At 43.6% G+C, this 20,751-nt stretch overlaps 1 protein-coding gene across 4 annotated transcripts in view; it reads left to right on the top strand.

The window, feature by feature from the left end:
* The window catches only part of LOC141107520 (class I histocompatibility antigen, F10 alpha chain-like), a 215,687-nt gene that overhangs the window by 98,609 nt on the left and 96,327 nt on the right, over nucleotides 1–20,751 (top strand). For all 4 annotated transcript variants that reach the window (XM_073598309.1, XM_073598307.1, XM_073598308.1 and 1 more), the window contains exon 2: nucleotides 13,767–14,030. In XM_073598309.1, coding sequence (XP_073454410.1) covers nucleotides 13,767–14,030 — 264 coding nt within the window. The remainder of the gene's footprint in view (nucleotides 1–13,766; nucleotides 14,031–20,751) is intronic.

Below are 20,751 nucleotides of genomic sequence, written 5' to 3'. Positions count from 1 at the left end.
TTTTCAGGGACCGTCTAAAGATGGATAGATTAAGGGACAGTCGGACAGATTGGGGTAGGGAGTTCCAAAGGATGGGAGAAGCTCTGGAAAAATCCTGGTGGCAAGCATGGGAGGAAGGTGACAAGGGAGCTAGAGAGTAGGAGGTCTTGGGAGGACCGAAGAGAGTGGCTTGGTTGGTATTTGGGACTAGGTTAGTGATGTAGCTGGGGCAGAGTTATGGATGGCTTTGTAAATTATTGTTAGTACTTTGAATTTTATTCGGAAGCCAGTGGAGGGATTGGAAGAGAGGGGTGGAGGACACTGAACGGTTGGTAAGGTGGATGAGTCTTGCAGCAGCATTCATTATGGACTGAAGGGGGGATAGTGTATGTAAAGGTAATCCAAGTGAGTGAATTGCAGTAGTCGAGGCGAGAGGTGACATGGTAGTAAATTAGAAGCTTAGTGGTGTCATTGGTTAAAAAGGGGCATATTCTAGACATGTTACGGAGGCTAAGGCGGCATGATTTGGACGTGGGCCTGAAAGGACAGTTCAGAGTCTAGGGTTACCCCTAGCACCCTGGCATGTGGGGACGGACTGATAGTTGTGTCATTGATCTTGAAAGAGAAGTCAGGGGAAGGGGCACATGGAGGAGGAAATATTATGAGCTCGGTTTTGGATAGATTCGGTTTGAGGAAGTGGTGTGACATCCAGGCTGATATGTCTGTTAGTAAGTCAGTGATGTGTGAGGAGACTGATGGGGTGAGCAGAGGGGTAGAGAGATATATTTGGGTTTCATCGGCATATAAATGGTAGTGGAGCCATGGGAGGCTATCAGCTGACCCAGGGAGGATGTGTAGATCAAGAATAGTAGAGGTCCAAGGACAGAACATTGGGGGATGCCAATGATAAGAGGTGTTAGAGAGGAGGAAGTAGAGTTGTAGGAGACACCGAAGGTGCGGTGAGATAGGTAAGATTCGAACCAACGGAGAGCACAGCCATGGATACCAAGCAAATTGAGTTTTTTGAGGAGGAGGTGATCAACTGTATCAAAGGCAGCGGAGAGGTCCAAGAGTAATGCCCTGTACACACGATCGGACTTCCCAGCAACAAAAGCGCGGACTTTTGTCCGAAAGATGTTGGCTTCAACTTGTCTTGCATACACACGGTCACACAAATGTTGGCCAACAATTACAAACGTAGTGATGTCTAGACGTACTACGTATTTTTTCAGCTCTTTACCGCCACCCTTTGGGCTCCTTCTGCTAATTTCGTGTTAGTAGACGTTTCGTGAGTGTTGATTTGCGCTTTTCCCCTTTTTTTAATGCACAATAAAAAAATTGTGTAGAATAATGCCCCGTACACACGGTCGGATTTTCCAACGGAAAATGTGTGATAGGACCTTGTTGTCGGAAATTCCGACCGTGTATGGGCTCCATCGCACATTTTCCATCGGATTTTCCGACACACAAAGTTTGAGAGCAGGCTATAAAATTTTCCGACAACAAAATCCGTTGTCGGAAATTCCGATCGTGTGTACACAAATCCGACGGACAAAGTGCCACGCATGCTCAGAATAAATAAAGAGATGAAAGCTATTGGCCACTGCCCCGTTTATAGTCCTGACGTACGTGTTTTACGTCACCGCGTTCAGAATGATCGGATTTTCCGACAGCTTTGTGTGACCGTGTGTATGCAAGACAAGTTTGAGCCAACATCTGTCGGAAAAAATCCTAGGATTTTGTTTTCGGAATGTCCGAACAAAGTCCGACCGTGTGTACGGGGCATAATACTTGGCTATGTGTTTTACTTCAAATGACAGTTTGGGAGTAGGCAGGTACATTTAAAAAAAATACAATGTAAAATTGACAAGGGACTACAGGATAATAGTGCTCTGGTAACTTGCCCAAATTAAAAACAAGAAGCATAATAATATTATTCTTGATATCACTAGAAAAAAAGCCTTTAAAAATTTGTTTGCAATAACTCCATCAGTATCACCAGTAAAGCAGCTTCATTATTATCCCATTAAAGAAGAGATTTGTGCGCTGCATTTGGAGATTTCATATTTTGGCACATCACGAATGTTAATTCTTCATTACTAACGCTAGTTTACAAGACCGACCGCTTCTGGCTCATCCTTGCTTCCGAACATGCGTGGACTTTTGTCCGACGAACTTGTGCACACATGCTCAGAAAATCCGACAACATACATTTGTTGGCGGAAAATTTGAGAACCTGCTAGCCAACATTTGTTGGCGGAAAGTCTGACAACAAATGTCTGATGGAGCATACACATGGTTGGACTTTCTGACAACAAGCTCACATCCAACATTTGTTGTCGGAAAATCATCTGACCGTGTGTATGCGGAATAAGAGTACAGAATAATGACTGTTGGTTTTAGCTGTTAACGCAAGTCGTTTGTGAGTTTTAGGAGAGCAGTTTCTGTGGAGTGCTGTGGACTAAATCCAGACTTAAGGGGATCATGAAGGTTATTCTTAATGAGATGGTTGCTCAGTCGGTTGTAGACTAAATGTTTAAGGAGTTTGGAGGCAAAAGGGAGTAAGGAGATGGGTCTTCGGTTGTTAAGATTGGCGGGGTCCAGTGAGGCCTTTTTTGGTATGGGAGTGACTAGTGCATGTTCCAGAGGGTTGGGGAAGATGCCAGTAAAGAGGAAGAGGTTGAAGATATGAGTTAAAGAGTGTAGGATAGGAGTCAGAGGATAACCGTGGTATTTGAGAAGGAACGGGGTCCAGCGGGCAGGGGGTTAGGTGGGCGTTAGAAAAAAGTTTATTGACTTCCTCTGTAGTAGTTGGGTTAAACAAGAGTTTTGATTGTACAGGAGGACAAACTGTGTTAAGTGAGGGATATATCTGTAGAGGGGATATCTCAAGACAAATTGTCTCAATCTTATTTTTGAAGTGATTAGCAATCTCCTGGGCATTGAGTAAGTTAGTGGGTGGAGGTAATGGCGGACGAAGTAGAGCATAAAGGGTAGCAAAGAGTTGACGGGGACAGCGTGAGAGGGTGTTAATGAGAGTGATAAAGTAAGTCTGTTTGGCCGCATGGAGACACTTTGTAGTCCATGTAAATAGATGTGTGGCAGTGAGGTGTCCTTTGTCTCCATACATTTTGTTAGGTTCCCGTTCACACCTGTGTGACCTGTCATGTTTCGGCCAATATGTGACAATCTGCGACTAAACCAATTCCATTATAGTCTATATGGCCTGCTCATTCCTATGCAATGCACTTCCATGTAACTTGGTAGAAGGAGTAGGCACTTCTATAGTGTGCCATTTTTGGCCCTATAGACTTCACTAAAAGCACATGAACATGCAGACACAGGTGTGAAACTAGCTTTAAGGCTGGGTTCACACTTGATTTGCATGCAGCTGACAGCAGGGGTCTGGGGTGCTTCTGTTCTCCGTTTTAGGCCAAATTTTTGCCTGAATACGGACCTGAAATGGAGCCAAAGACGCACAGGACCCCTGTGCAATTCGTTTCCTAGCCGCCCTGGAGATATGTGAACCAGCTCCATAGAGAGCCGGTCACAGTCTCCTGACATGAGAATTGGATGCTGGTAAACCCGCTTCCAATTTGCATTAATGTGAACCCAGCCTAAAGGTGTCCCTCCTTGTCATCTCTGCCTTTTTTGTATTTCTTGGGATTCAATGTTTATTTAAAAAGGAGACCCTGATAGTCCTATGTATGAGCGTCCCTAGCCCAGGTTGGGCATTTGTTAATCTTGATTTGGATGGACTCCTTCATATGCATACAGCTGTGGGAACCATTTTGTGTGTTTGTTGTATAAAAACTGTTTCGATTTTGCTCAGACTGAGGTGTGGTTACATAGTTAATCAGGTTAAAAAAAAACACAAGTCCATCTAGTTCAACCATATAAATAAAAAATAATATCATACAATGCCATTTACACAATCCTATACCCATAGTTGATTCAGAGGAAGGTGAAAAACCCCAGCAAAGTATGATCCACTTTGCTACAGCAGGGGAAAAAAATCCTTCCTGATCCCAGAGAGGCAATCGGATATTCCCTGGATCAACTTTACCTATAAATGTTAGTAAATGTTAGTGGTTGAGTGCAGGTAATGCACAAATCATATCGCCCAATGCACAGGACATCCATTTCTGGGCGCCGGAGAAGTGTTGTGTGGTTTTTACATTTTAGCTCTGCTGCGGGCAAGCAGCAGGATTTACTTTATGTGGTGCGATTTTCATGTCGGTTTTCAGTGCGATTGTCAAAGATAGTAAGCCCTTGTTCACACTTCTCATATGGAAGTAGCACCATTTTCAGCTTGACTTTGCTATGCCACTTCCCTGCTACTTCAAAACAACTTCAGCTCACGTTCACACTGCTGCAGGTGAGCAATTGTGCGAAATTCAGATGAACTCGCACAAATTTCAAACCTGCAATGCAGTCGGACTTCAGGGGTGAATTGACAGACATTTGTACAGGTTTGTGCACAGATGTCTATTCAAATCGCCCCAGAAGTTGCTAAAAGTAGTACAGAAACTACTTTTGGGAATCGGTGCAGTGTGCAAAGTGTGCGTTTTTTTTATTTTTATTTTGTGCGGGTTGCCATGCAATCGGAAACGTGCAGATGCAAATACAGCCTAAATGGTGACACCAGCATGCTGCACATTGCTGCATGTTTTTAAAATGCACAGAAAAGTGTGCTTTTTCTTGTGGGTTGCATTCAGAAATACGTAGATGCAAACAAATAGTAATGCAAGCGCAACATGTGTTGCCGCATGTTTTTGAAATGCACGTAAAAGCACGCATTTGCTAAACAGGTTGCCATTCATTTGATGCAAATGTAGCCTAAATGGTAACACAAGCGTGACGCACACTGCTGTGCATTTTCTCACAGGTTGCCATGCATTCGGAAATGTGCAGATGAAAACACGGCCTAAATGGTAATGCAAGTGTGATGCACATTGCTCGTTTTCTAAATGTACAGATGCAAATGAATGGGTAACGCAAGCGTGATACACTTTTCTTGAAGGTTGCCACTTTTTTCAGAAAGGTGCAGATGCAAATGAATGGTAATGCAAGTGCGAAATGCATTTCCACACACTTTTGAAATGCACAGCAAAGTATTTCTTATGGGTTGCCTTGCGTTCAGAAAGGCGCTGATACAATCGAATGGTAACTCAAGGGAGGGATATGTTTTCGAAATGCCTGACAAAGCACATATTTACTAAGTGAGTTTCCGCATGTTGGGAAATGCACAATGCGAACACCTTCTAAATGGCAACTTAAAGTGGTTGTAAAGTCAGAAGGTTTTTTTTATCTTAATGCATTCTATGCTTAAAGATAAAAAAAAGCTTCTGTGTGCAGTGCAACAGTCCCCCGAATACTTAAAAAAAATATATATATATATATATATATATATATATATATATATATATATATATTAACCAGAGCGCCAAAGATGTAACAAAATATATAATGTGTGCAGCTGCAGTGAAAAATTTGCTGTGCAAATAAACTAATAAAAATAAAATAATGCACCGCACTAGGTGCTAAATATTAGTAAATAAACAGGTAACATATCATTATATGACAACACTGTAGTCACGTTAATAACAGTCCCAATCAAGTGATAATTGGTGCTCGTGCTCAAAAATAACGAAATCTGTGTCTCTTGGTGCTCAGACAAAATAAACCTTTGTAAACATATTGCGCAATGATGCCCCTTCTTTCATATCTACTTGCATGAGGTATATCTACTCCAGGAACCGTCAGCTTAAGAAAATCTTCAGGGGTCTCCCCACACGCTTTTCTGGCCATACTAGAGATAGTTGGCCCCCTCATGGTTACCTGAGCCCATCTCGATCCAGCGATGTTACATGAGGGTCTTGGCTGTCCAGGACTAGGGTTCGATTACAATTATCTGGTCAACAATTCGATTCCGCGATGCATCACGATTACTGACGCGCTCCCACTTCCGCTTGGGCTGCCTAGGCAGCCCTTCCTCCCTGCAATCTTCTGGGACACATCACAGATCCCAGAAGATTGCCCGGCTATGCAGGGCAGCGTAGTGAGACATGCGCAGTTGCGCACCGGGCTGTGAAGCTGCAAGCTGTCACAGCCAGATGCCCACAGTAGTATTGCCAGCTCCGTGGACAGGCAGGGGAGAGAATGGAGGGTTTGGGTGGCCACGTTGCTGGATTGTGGGACAGGTGAGTGTCTTTTTATTAAAAGTCAGAAGATACACTTTTTTTGTAGCTGCTGACTTTTAAAAAACAAAAAATTTACTAGGCGGCCCCTCCCTGCCAGCGATCTTCTGGGACACAACACAGGTCCCAGAAGATTGGCTGGCAAATGGCAGAGTGCAGTGCATGCCCGGCCGTGAAGCCATAAGCTGTCACGGGCGGGTGTCACTGCCCACAGTAGATATGACGGTACACTTTTTGTAGCTGCTAACTTTTAATAAACTAAAAAACAGGTGGAACTCCACTTTAAAAAGTGCACTACAGTGTACAGGAATTCACACACATGGCTGCTGGGAGGTCAAGAAGGATTAGAATCCACAACTGACAAACAGTCCTGTGAAGTTCCCTGTACTACTGTCTCTGTGATGACATTTCTCTGGGCTCCCCCGTTTGCACCTTCCAGCACACTAGGAGTTAGGTCCCTTTTACACGTGCGGACAGTATATCCGTATTTCATCCATCCGTTTTCAGATGAAATACGGACATACATGTATCCCTATGGGATAGCGGGTGTCAGTGGATGAACATCCACTGACACCCGATATCATCCGTCCCCACTATGGTCCGATTCTGCAGACGGAGGAAAATCCTATTTTTCTATCCGTCTGCAAAGCGGATCGGATGAAAACGAACTGATGGTCTGTGTTCATTCTTTCCCCCCATAGGGGAGAGCGGAGATCTGACAGGGCAGTCCCTGCACAAGTGCACAGTGTACAAGGACCGCCCTGTCATCCACCGGCTCAGTGGGGATCAACGGAGTGATTCCCGATGAGCAAGCGGATGTTCACGGGGCAGATCATCACGGATCCGTCCTGTGTGAAAGGGGCCTTAACACAGTGGAATGTGCAAATGGTGGGGGGAGTTGGGAAATATACCAAAATAGCCAGGAAGCGCAGAGCACGTGTAGGAGCCAATGTATGTAGAGTAAAAACACATTTGTACTCTACATACTGCTGTTAAAATACCTGTGTGGTAATAAATGTAGTTTTAATCCATTAAGTGCCCACCGCTGTATGTGCATTTTAAAATATATGCAGCTTCATATCTCATTTCTTAGTGTGTGTATAACTGTGTCTTTGTCAAAATGGCTTTTGTTAATAAATGCAATTGTAATCCATTAAGTGACTTCCGCTGTATGTGTTTTTTTAAAATATATGCAGATTCATACCTCATTTTTTTAGTCTGTGTATATAACTGTATATCCCATTCATGTGACTGCTCAGTCCGGCCCATGTCTCTCCTTTCAGTCTCACGTCTTTCTGTCTCTTCTGATGTCAGTGGGAGTTCTCAGCCCCGCCCACCGACTGTAGCTATCAGATCAGAAGAGAGGCGGGCGGGGCTGACGTCAGGAGATACGTGAGGAGAGAGGCGGGCTGAACCGAGCAGTCACATGAGCGGGATATACAGTTATATAAAAACAAAGTATGACGCTGCATATATTAAAAAAAAACACATACAGCGGTGGCCATTTAATGGATTGCAATTGCATTTATTAACAAAAGCCATATTGACAAAAACGTGTGGAGCACACTTCCAGGAGGGGTGGGGCAAGTCGGGATGACGTTACACAACATAGATTTTTCAGGGTACTTGCATCGATGCTGCATCGGGGACCCCCGAATCGCGATGCAACGATTAAATTCCACACCCCCATCCAGGACTCTCTCTCATTGGCTGAGACAGCAGCCTTTGGTGCCTGCTGCTGTCAATCAAAGTCAGTGAGCCAATGAGGAGAGGGGGTGAGCCGAGCCACAGCTCTGTGTCTGAATAGACACACAGAGCAGCGGCTCGACTTGGGTGCCCCCATAGCAAGCTGTATGCTTTGGGGGCACTCAGCAGGAGGGAGGAACCAAGAGTGTCGGTGGGGGACCTGAGAAGAGGAGGATAGGGGCTGCTCCGTGCAAAACCAACTGCACAGAGGAGGTAGGTATAACATGTTTGTTATTTTTAAACAAACACAATTTTAATATCACTTTAAGCATGGCATGCGTTTCTGCACATTTTCCAAATACACAGCAAAATGTGCATTTTCTGTGCGAGTTTCAGCGGTGTGCATTGGTGGAAATTTAAAAAAAACAAAAAACTATTTGTCCAAGTGACTAAATCAGAGTCTCAATCTAATTGTCCCTCATGCATATCTACTTATCCTGATAAAAAAAAAAAAATAATTTTAACAAACTGTATTTAACCCGGCGCATCACGGATCACGGTAAACGGCCGCTGATCGCAGCCGTTTACCATGTGATCGCTCCGTCAAATGACGGAGCGATCACATGTAAATAAATCGGCGTCATGTAATGACGCCGGTTCCTCCCTCCCCTCTCTGTACCGATCGGTACAGTGTGAGAGGAGAGGGGGGCGGTTCAGATGGAAGCAGCGATGTGGGCTGTGTGTGTAGTGCCCACAGCGCTGCTCAGTGACAAATACAGTCACATCCATCCATGCTCAGCCATCCCTCCATACTCTAATGCCCTGCAATACCCCGCAATACTCTGCAATACCCCGCAATACTCTGCAATACCCAGCCATACTCTGCCATACCCAGCCATACTCTGCCATACCCAGCCATACTCTGCCATACCCAGCCATGCTCTGCCATACCCAGCCATGCTCTGCCATACCCAGCCATACTCAGCTGTACTCGGCCTCTGTATGTGGCAAGGCTGTGGAAATCTCACACATGTGGTATCGCCGTACTCAGGAGAAGTAGAAGAATCTATTTTGGGGTGTCATTTTTGGTATGTACATGCTATGTGTTAGAAATATTGTATAAATGGACAACTTTGTGTTAAAAAAAAATGTGTTTTAACCACTTCCCGCCCGCCGTCATATGACGTCCTTGACTTTGTGTGGGGATATCTGAATGATGGGTGCAGCTACAGGCATCATTCAGATATCAGCTTTTTTAGCCGGCGATTCCCTACACCATAAGAATGATCATAGTGGCTTTTCCACTGCTTGATTGTTCTTATGGGAGGTGAGAGGGGAATCCCCCGCCCCCCCTTCCCGCCGTTCTCCGGTGCTTCTACCGACTCACCGCTACGATCGAAGCCAGGATCACTTTTTTTTTTTTTTTATTTCAGGCTTCCCAGCCTAGAGGTAAGATGTGGGGTCTTATTGACCCCATATCTCACTGTAAAGAGGACTAAAAGTAAAATGAACAATAAAAAGAAAATTTTTTTTTTTTAAAGAGCCCCTGTCCGTGTGCTCGCATGCAGAAGCGAATGCAAATGTAAGTCCTGCCCACATATGAAAACGGTGTTCAAACCACACATGTGAGGTATCGGTGCGAACATTAGAGCGAGAGTAATAATTTTAGCCCTAGACCTCCTCTGTAACTCAAAACATGTAACCAGTAAAAAATGTTAAAGCGTCGCCTATGGGGATTTTTAAGTAGCGAAGTTTGGCGCCATTCCACGAGCGTGTTCAATTTTTGAAGGGTGACATGTTAGGTATCTATTTACTTGGCGTAACTTGTTCTTTCACATTATGCAAAAACATTGGGCCAACTTTACTGCTTTTGTTTTCTTTCTTAAAGCACAAAACTGTTTTTTTTCCCCAAAAAAAGCGTTAAAAAAATTGCTGCGCAAATATCGTGCGAGATAAAAAGTTGCAACAACCGCCATTGTATTCTCTAGGGTCTTTGCTAAAAAAACATATATAATGTTTTGGGGTTCTATGTAACTTTCTAGAAAATAAATGAGGATTTTTACATGTAGGAGAGAAATGTCAGAATTTGCCTGGGTGCTCCAGAACGCCTGAAGGTGCTCCCTGCATGTTGGGCCTCTGTATGTGGCCACACTGTGTAAAAGTCTCACACATGTGGTATCGCCGTACTCGGGAGTAATAGCAGAATGTATTTTGGGGTGTAATTTGTGCTATGCATATGCTGTGTGTGAGCAATAACCTGCTGATATGACAATTTTGTGAAAAAAAAAAAAGAAAAAAAATCTTGATTTTGCAAAGAATTATGGGAAAAAATGATAACTTCAAAAAACTCACCATTCATCTTTCTAAATACCTTGGAATATCTTCTTTCCAAAAAGGGGTCATTTGGGGGGGTATTTATACTTTTCTGGCATGTTAGGGTCTCAAGAAAGTAGGCCGTCAGTAATTCAGGTGTGATCAATTTTCAGATATTGGCACCATAGCTTTTGGACTCTAACTTTTACAAAGACCAAATAATATACACCGATTTGTACTTATTTTTACCAAAGATACGTAGCAGTATAAATTGTGGCCAAAATTTACGAAGAAAAATTACTAATTTGCTAAATTTTATAACAGAAACAAAGAAAATTTCATTTTTTTTACCGAATTTTCAGTCTTTTTTCTTTTATAGTGCAAAAAATAAAAAACCCAACGGTGATTAAATACCACCAAAAGAAAGCTCTATTTGTGTGAAAAAAAAGGACAAAAATTTCATATGGGTACAGTGTTGCATGACTGAGTAATTGTCATTCAAAATGTGAGAGCACCGAAAGCTGAAAATTGGTCTGGTTAGGAAGGGTGTTTAAGTGCCCAGTGGTCAAGTGGTTAAATAAGGTGAAGGGTTGATGTTTTTTTTTTTATTAGGCAGAGGTGCTTTTCGGATTGTCTGGTACTTTTAAAAACGAGAAGGGCTTTAAGGTGACTTATATGTTTAATGTTTTTATTATACAGTATGTGCTTTTTATCTCATTCTCATCTACAACCTGCCTATCTCCAGCACCGCACCTGAGGACTAGCAGGGAGGGGAGAGACCTTGCAGTGTGACAAGCTCTGATTGGGTATCGGGCTGTCTTAAAGGATCAGTAAAGCTATTTTTTTTTTTTATTTAATAACAAACATGTTATACTTACCTCCACTGTGCAGCTCGTTTTGCACAGAGTAGCCCCGAACCTGGTCTTCTGGGGTCCCTCGGCGGCTGTCTCGCCCCCCCCCCGCAAGGACTCAACACTTTCATGCGAGCTCCCTCACATAGTGTTGAGTGCTTGCGGGCGCGCTCCCGTGATACAGCTGGCGGCCATAGCCGCTCACTGTATCACTCGGCCCTGCCCCCCAGCATGCCGCATCATTGGATGTGATTGACAACAGTGCGAGCCAGTGGCTGCGCTGCTTTCAGTCCATCCACTCTAGCCAATCAATGGCCAGGCTGAGTGGCGAAGAGGATGTCTGGAGCGAGCGCGGGACTTTCGAGGGGTCAGGTAAGTAAAAAGGGGGGCTGGGGGGGCGGAATTGTTGGATGTTTTTTCACCTTAATACATAGAATGCATTAGGTGAAAAAACTTTTACCTTTACAACTCCTTTAATGCTCAGCAGAAGCGCATCTGCTGAGTGAGTAATTGAGGCGTCGGCCCCAATGAGGGAAAAAAAACTTTATTCCTTCAGGTTACCCTTACACATGAAAGCACTTGGGTGGTCATGCTAAAGCCTCTTTGACACTTGTGTGACTTTTCCTGCGACTTTGGACATCAGAGTCGCATGACAAGTCGTACCCTATGATTCCCAATAATAACCATTTATATCTGTGCAACTTAATGTCGCACGACTTCAAAGTAGTCCCTGTACTACTTTGGTCCGACTTTGATGTGAGTTGAGGACCAAAGGCCTCAAGTTTACAAAGGCATTCACTAAAATCGCAGCAAAATCACATCACATCAATTGCCGTGACTTTCAAGTTGTGGCAGTGTGAAAGGGGCCTAAGCATCCAAATAAAGCTCAGGTGCCCACTCCGTTAACAACTTTAACCTTCCTGGCGGTTTTCCTGAGTGTGGCTCGGGGTTAAATTTCAGTACCATTATCGGTAGCCCCGAGCCACACTCGGGATTGCATTGCAGGATCCTGGTGCAGTGTACTTACCTTGTCCCCGGGATCCTGTGATGTCCCCCCGCTGTGTCCTCCACCTGATGCCTCTGTGTGCCGGCTTCGTTCCCTGCGAGTGTCGCGACGCACGGGGGCGGAGCCTGTCGGCAAATTTGAAAAATAAAAAATTCAGAACACATACAGTATCTTACAGATTACATTACTGTGAAATCATTTCACATCCCTTTTATCCCTAATGCTTTGTCCAGTGCCCTGCATGTAGTTTTTATATTATATATACTGTTCTTTCTACCTGGAAACTTGAGATTGTCCATAGCAACTAAAAAGTGTCCCTTCACGTCAAAAGTGGTTTTAGACCAGCTAGAAAACAGCGATAATCAAAAAGACCAAGAAATACAGAAATATAAGTGTTTCACCAGACCTGCAGAAACACTACTCAGCGCCAGGTCACTATACTGGTCCAAAATGTAGATATATATAAAAATATTATTAAATATTATTGAACATTCAGAAGTGCATAAATGTGGATAAACATCGATATGCGACTATAAAATCATTCATAAACACATAAATGCAATTAGACTTCCACTTTGCCTGTTAAGCAGAGAGAAGACCTGAAAAAAAGTGCAAAGCAGCTGTCTCAAACCAAATAAGTAAATGTAAAAACTGTGTTATAAAATAATCCAAAATTAGACTAAATCATCGCACTAGACAGCGCTAATGTTGAGCAATTGAAACATGTGGCCAACAGCACATGCAAAGGAAAATTCTATAACAAAAAAAGTCCCTTATATAGGGTAGTGATGTAAAGTTCAGGGTGTAGTTCAAAAAAATAATAATAATCAGGTGATCATGAAAACAGTCCTTCACATGCACCTTCCACCGATCACTACGAAATCCACCCGGTGCAAAAACACTCTCCCCTTAGGGTGTTAAACTCACCAGAAATGGGGAGCAATAAAGCATTCAGAATAATCACTCTTTGCCAGCAGTTTGTTGTCAACATCACATCATGCAGGGTCACAGATTTCCAGGGCTCATATTAAATCAAAGAATGGAGAGAAAAGTGCACATAGCGTAATCCCGTTTATTGACTAAAACCCCTTTCACACAAAAAGACAGCAACCCCCCTTCAATAAAATACGTACATCAAGTAAGCATAAAAGAGAGCAATCAATCAAACAGGCAGGTAGTGAGTGTGTAAACTTCACCAGGAGATGTCAGCGCCGCTACACAGGAGATGATGGATACTTCCTGGTTGTGCAGTTGACTCAGGTGGAGCGCACACGTCACTTCCTACGTCGCGTAAGCCACGCTCTGACGCGTTTCGTCATATCCTAACTTCAACACATAAAACGTGATCACAAAAGATAGAATAAAATCGCGTGGTAACAGGGCATTTATAGGCATAAGCAACCCGACATGTTTCGGACCATCGTCCTTCTACTGCATCATAGAAATGGCTATTACCGGGGGGGGGTCTGACACAAGACTGGGCTGGAGTGTGCTGAACATAGGTAGGTATGTACATCTTTATTACACAGGTTAGTCGACATATGTGATGGGGGGGAGGGGGGAGCATTTTTAAAACTAGTTAGGCTTTATCTGGAATTCTACTATAATGACAATCACACTGTGTGGAGATATGTAAGGTCTGTATGTGTCTCTCTCTTGTATATGTATATGTGTGTGTGTGTATATATATGTGTGTATATGTGTGTATAGTGATCTGTATTTCTCTCACAGATGGGCACACTCTGCGGTATTATTACACGGGGGTCTCAGATAAAGGATCAGATTTACCGGACTTCTCCATCGTTGGATATGTGGATGAACATGAATTCATGAATTACAATAGCGACTCTCATCTGGCTCGTCCTGTGACTCGATGGATGGAGAAGAATGAAGGACCTGAGTACTGGGACAGGGAGACACAGAACTTGAAAGGCACTGAGCCTGTATTCAGACACAATGTCAGGACAGTGATGAGCCGTTTCAACCAAACCGGAGGTAAGATGTTATAATGTAATGTAATGGGGCTATATACAGTAACTGCTGATCCCGCTGTACACTCCTCAGCTCCTCCCACTCCAAGCCGACACCCACTCCCACTGTGTGCTACATGCACAGGCTCATATGGCATGTCTCCCCTCCCCCTCCCCCAGCATCCTTGCAACTGCCCAATTACAGCGATGATACAGGATGGCAGAGGAGTCACCGGGAGGGATGACTTAGAAGACACTCAGCCATGTATTTGATGCTGTGATCCGGATAGAACTGTTACTCAGTCTGCCAATTAATGATGCCGGCTGTACAGACTTCTCCAATGTGATTGTCTTTGTTCCTATTGGGTCTTCCAGTCATGTGACCCGGCTTCCTCAGTAGAATTACAGTTTCCAGGGGCGATTGTACACAGCAGTCAGGGGGTGCAGGATGGCAGATTGTTGATGCAGGAAATGATGTCTCACCACCATTATATGTCTGTGGTCAGTGTAATCCCATCCAAAACTGATTGATAGGTCAGTTAAGAGCTCATTCAGATGGGCTGAGACTCGCCCTGTGTGATGAGCCTCTGTCCTCTGCATCCACCTTAGAGCTGGGCTGCCAGCACCCAGGCTGTGCTGTGATTGGTCACAGTACAAGCCAATCAGCAAGTGTCAGCCAATGGATGACCGCCAGCACCCGCTGATCGGTGAGGAGGAAGACAGGACATCCCTTAGTAAAAGCACCTCACATTACACATACATTGGTTAGACACACATTTAACCCTTTGATCGCCTTAGATGTTTAACCCCTTCCCAGCCAGTGTCGTTAGTACAGTGACAGTGCATATTTTTAACACTGAACACTATTACTGTCACTGATTCCCACAAAGTGTCAAAAGTGTCAGATTGTCCACTGCAAAATTGCAGTTCCACTATAAGGCTGGGTTCACACTTGGGCGATCACAGACATCGCATTGATTCGCACCGCATTGCTGTGCAGATTACATGTGATGTCTGTGCGATGCAAATTCAGCCACACAAACTGTATGGCTGAAATTGTATCGCATTCGCACCAGAATGGTGCAGGACCTTTTTTTTTTTTGGTCCGCACTGGAATTGGATCACATGGGTATTCACACCTATGCAATCTGATTACTGAACCATTTTTGCACTGCGATCAGAGCTGGGGGTGTCATTAACTTTACATTGACACCCACAGCTGTTTGCAGATGTCAGTGTGAACCGCTGGTGATTCAGGTGCGATGCGAGAACCCGCACAGGAATTGCGCTGGTTCCTGCATCGCACAAGTGTGAATCGAGCCCAAGTTGCTATAGCAATAAATATGCTATAGGGAGGTCGCCAGGTGGTTAAAGTGAATGAACAATATGTAAACATTGACAATATCCATAGCAAGTCATCTGCCTGGCCAATTAAAGTAAAAAAACGCATTAAAACGTCAGCAGGACTGATCTGAGACATCCTGGGGGGTACATTGGAAAAACATGTTCAGTGGCTCACATTGGTGTGAATACTGAAGATGGTAAATTAATATTTAGGTGTGATTTAACCCTTTCACTGCCAGGCCTTGCACTCAACTTTTACAGTATTCATAGCTTTTAAACCTCCCTCCCCACCACCATGTATTTCTGGAAGCATAGGACTGATAGAATAAAACAATAGGGCTACTGATTCTTAGGCCCCATGATAGTTACACAAATGGTTATAGAAATCATTATTGGTGCACACAAACATAACTTACAAAATTCGTACTAAATCTATAGGATAAAAATTGTGTTGCATTAATAAATATTTTAACCACTTGCTTACTAGACACTTATACCCCCTTCCTGACGAAGCCAATGTTCAGCTTTCAGCGCTGTCACACTTTGAATGACAATTGCGCGGTCATACAACACTGTACTCATATGACATTTTTATCATTTTTTTTTTCACACAAATGGAGCTTTCTTTTGGTGGTATTTAAAGCGAGGGTTCACCCACACCGCCAAAAAAAAAAAATATTAAAAGCCAGCAACTACAAATACTGCAGCTGCTGACTTTTAATACATTGCCACTTACCTGTCCCGGGGTCCAGCGATGTCGGCAGGGGACGCCGAGAATCCGCTCAGTTCTCGGCAGCTGCCGCCGCCATCCTAGGTGAGGGAATCAGGAAGTGAAGCGTTGCGGCTTCACTTCCCGGTTCCCTACTGCGCATGCGCGAGTAGCGCTGCGCGTCCCTAGTGGTCCCCGCTCTCTGCTGGGAGCTGTGTGTTCCCAGCAGACAGCGCGGTCGGGACGGGAAGAGGCATAGACTCCCATGGGAGTCTATGCCGGAAGTGGGTGCAAATACCTGTCTTTGACAGGTATCTGCACCCCCCTGAAAGGTGCCAAATGTGACACCGGAGGGGGGGAGGGTTCCGAAAAGCAGAAGTTCCATTTTTGTGTGGAACTCCACTTTAATCACCTCTGGGTTTATTTTTTTTGCTAAACAAAAAGATAGAAAATTTTGGGGGGGAGCAAAATGTTTTTTTATATTTTAAAATTTTGCAAACAGGTAATTTTTCTTCACTGATAGGTGGCACTGGTGGACAGTAAGGGGACTGATGTACCTCTAAGGCCCCTTTCACACTGGGGCAGGAGGTGCGTCAGCGGTAAAGCGCCGATATAGCAGCGGCATTTAGCCACTAGCGGGGCAGTTTTACCCCCTGCTAGCGGCCGAGAAAGGGTTAAAAACCACCACAAAGCGCCTCTGCAGAAGCGCTTTGCGGGCGGTATAGCTGCAGTGTCCCATTCATTTTAATGGGCAGGAGTGGTGGAGGAGCAGTATACACTCCACTCCTTCACCGCTGCAAAGATGCTGCTAGCAGAACTTTTTTTTCCGTCCTGCCAGCGCACTGATCCAGCGTGAAAGCCCTCGGGGCTTTCACACTGGAGAAACAGTAGCGGCAGTTTTAGGTCGGTTTGCAGGCGCTATGTTTAGCGCAATAGCGCCTGCAAACCGCCCCAGTGTGAAAGGGCTCTAACAGAAGCTGGTTACCAGCTTTCTTCTTTTCTTCAAGCTGTCTGCGTGAAGAGAAAAAAAAGCTGGTAACCGGCTTCTGTTGACTTCCATGATCAGCCGTCATTGACTGACAGTTGATCACGTGGTAAAGGGCCCACTGTGACCCATGCATTGTGGTAATATTCAATCTTAAAGTGGTTCTAAAGGCTGAAGTTTCTTAACCTTAACACATTCTCTGCATTAAGGCAAAAAATCTGTGTGCAGCTCCCTCCAGCCCCCTTATACTTACTTGAGCCTGATCTTAATTCAACACTGTGCATGAGAGCAGTTCTTCCTCTTTCTCCCCCTCCAGAGCCCGGCTCAGGAGGGGGTTTGCTATGGGGGCATGAGCCTGGAGCGCTGGCAGGGGGACCAGAGAAGAGGAGGACCTGGGCTGCTCTTACCTGCACCATTACACAGTGCAGGTAAGTTCTCATGCACACAGGATGTTTTACAGCTGCTTCTTTGGACGTCTGACTTTTTTTTTTCGCTGCCTCTAAACTCCCCTCCATGTTAGTCTGTCCATGCACACACAGGCTTTAACAGCGTTTAGTGGCAGGAGCTTTTAGAGGTAGGAAAAAAAACAGCTAGTGCATTCAGGAGCAGCAGAGTTTGGGGAGAAAAACCGCTTGAAGCTACTAACAGCTTCTAAACATTAATGCTTGAGCATTAATTCATTTCAATGACCAGAATAAATTTATTACTCTGGCCAATGAAATGAAATAACGTCCAAGAGCTCGACGCCTGTAAAAGCTTTAAACACTTTTACCAGCGTCAGCCATTTTTTTCTGCAAAAACGATGCTGGCTTCTAGTGGAGTAGAGTCCTGTGTGCATGAGGCCTAAGTATAACATGTTATTTAAAAAAAGTGCTATGGGACTCTGCTTACTAATGAACACAGATATTAGGACCAGTTTACACCACATGCAGACCAGTGCATTTTTTTCTGCATCGAAAACGCATGGATAGTAGGTTATATGGTTATATGGCATAGTTCACCCCAGTGTGGTCCATTCCAGGGCATTCCAGTTCCAGAAAAAAAGTATAACATGCTGCATTTTTCCTCCACTGGACTGTACTGGAATGCGGTAAAACGTACTGGAACGCATCAAAAACACACCAGACCCCAGTACAGTGAAAAACAAAACAGGAAAAGTATCTGGAATGCATCCAAAAACACGTTAACGCGCATGCAGAAATCTGGAGTGCATTTTTGTCGTGTGAAGTGGCCCTTAGAGAGACTTCCCCTCCTTTCTTTTCCTGGTGACAAGTTTCACTAGACAGGAAGTGGGAGTAACTCTCTAAAAGCAATGCAGAAACTAACATGATTTTCTTTAGTAAAGTGAAAAACAAGAACCAGTCAGATTTTTATTTGTGTCCTTGTTGCAGATTATCTTTCACTTCCTGTTTGGCTGTCAAAGGGAAAGAAAGTGAGGATAAATCTCCCTAAATTAGGCCTGTATAATAGGAAAACATGATAGGCGTACCAATACTTCCCGCTCTGTCCAAAAGTAGAAACCATGTTTGTTTGTGGTTTGATACACTTGACTCAGTTAAATTGATCATAGGCAACTCCTATCCTCATATTGATTAGTGGTTCCAAATTAATAATAACTACTGCAGTAGGGAACAGACACAAAAGATACGCTCCGCATCTTTCCAAATAACTGTTCTGCTTTATTATGACGCAATTGAAGGTTTTTATGCACATGATTACGTAGGTATCACATTAATATTACAATTGTAGGTTTATGGTAACAAGGGGCGTTACATAGGCAGGCTAATTCTAATCAGGACTCGAAAGAATGTAAACATGTAATGAAAATATTATTAGTGCTGTGTGCACAGTGAGGGCAGTGTGCGATACATACAAAATACAATACAATTATATACAGAACTTACAAATTTCCATTACAGTCTCCCCTCTTTTGATCAATATTTTGATCACTAACCATACCTGCTATCACCTTTAACCTGGAACCTCCACACGCTTAGGTGGAGGTAGTCCTGGCCAAAGAGGCAAAAAACTCCATTGTGGAGAAAATAATAGCTGAGCAACTTTTTCATTACCAAATGACTTTTCATTGTGAAAAACAAATGATTGATAAGACATATTTACAGAGTACTGGCTGTACACTCCTGTGGCCAGAATGGCCTTCTAGCTGAATTGTTGGCATGCTGACTTATCAGCACAACACAGACAATTCTACATAAAATGGAAGACGTACAAAAGACAAATATGACTTCAACATGGCTGAACTACTTTTCAAATATATATATCCCTTACAATTAAAGTAATTTAATCAAAAAGTACCCTAGACTGTGATCACAAAAGGGAAACAAATCAAACTCAGAGATTTCTTTAATTTAGTCATTTTTGCAGTGTCTGGTGTGGATCCAGGTGACTTTTCCTTCAAGTTTTGCAAAAACTGTACATGAAATAGATGCTGTATTGAGTCTCCAAACATTTCCTTATATATAAATGTCTCTTAACAATCCAAAAGTCACCTGGCTTTAGTTTTAGATCCTTCCAAACTTTTAGGATCTGGAATTGGGGAGAAAACACATAAATTAGTTTGTCAAAAACCTTAAAAGATCAGCAACATTCTCTGTGAGATCCGAATGAAGGACTTCAGCTGCTGAGACAAAATATAAGCAAGTGAGTAACATACTCCCAAACCAAATCCATAGGGAGAGAGTCCAACATCCCCCTTAGGGGCTTCATCAAATATAAGAAAACATTCAGGCAAAAGTTTTCTAGTTTTTTACTCTACTTTGTCCGCTACATTGTAGACAGTAGGGGGTGTGAAAATACCTCAAAACTTCTATTAAGGACTCTCCTATAAAAATGATTTCCTCTGTTACTCCCTGTACTTTCTAGCACTCTGTACTTACAAACTACTTCTGATAACACTTTTTACTGTGGCCTTTGCAGTAGCATTTGCCACTGGACATCCAAAAAACATGTCCATACAGACAAAATGCATACTTGTAAGATCCTGACTTGGGCATCTGGATATATCTTTTTGTAATCTCTGGGAGGGATGTTCAGCTTTTGGTAACACCTTTGGTAACAGGTAAAACAAGAAGTGGTATGTTATAAAAACAACTGTGGTGAACCCTGGCTCTATCCCATGCTCATTTACTAAGGCAGCCCTAACTTCTTGTGACTGATGACACGGTCCATGTGTCAAGCTGGAGGGAAAAGAGTGGCTGGCAGACATAAATGATCACCTTTTCCAAAGTTCTCTTTCATAAGAAGTTGCCCCCTGTGGACCACTTGTTCTTCTCGTTCTGGGGTCCTTAAAGTTGAATTATTAATCCCAGCTATACTGGGCCAGCACTAGGGTGGAATCTGTGAGTTGCACAGACCCATCAAGTGTCCGGGGCTGTAAATGCAGCATCCTTAGTCACCTGGTCTGCTTCCATGTGTGAAAGTTAATATGGCTACCTCAGCAAGAACCTGGAAGGCTGAAAACAGCCGATCAAATTAACTTGGCATGCTTGGTTGGTTTACCTGCCGAAGTAAAAACAAACTTCTGGCCCTTTAAATGGAACCAAAAGCTCTCTATATCTCGACTATCTATATAAATATACACTCTTTTTATAGCTCACAGGCTTTGCTAAAACATGGAGCTCTGCTTCTTGAGCTGGGGAAAAAGGATCCAATGACTTTGAATACAGAGTATCCTTCTGGGTGATAAAC

Source organism: Aquarana catesbeiana, linkage group LG09, assembly GCF_042186555.1.
Source record: "Aquarana catesbeiana isolate 2022-GZ linkage group LG09, ASM4218655v1, whole genome shotgun sequence".
Classification (NCBI taxonomy): domain Eukaryota; kingdom Metazoa; phylum Chordata; class Amphibia; order Anura; family Ranidae; genus Aquarana; species Aquarana catesbeiana.
Note: the sequence above shows the minus strand (reverse complement) of the source record. Positions and strands in the feature narration are given on the sequence as shown.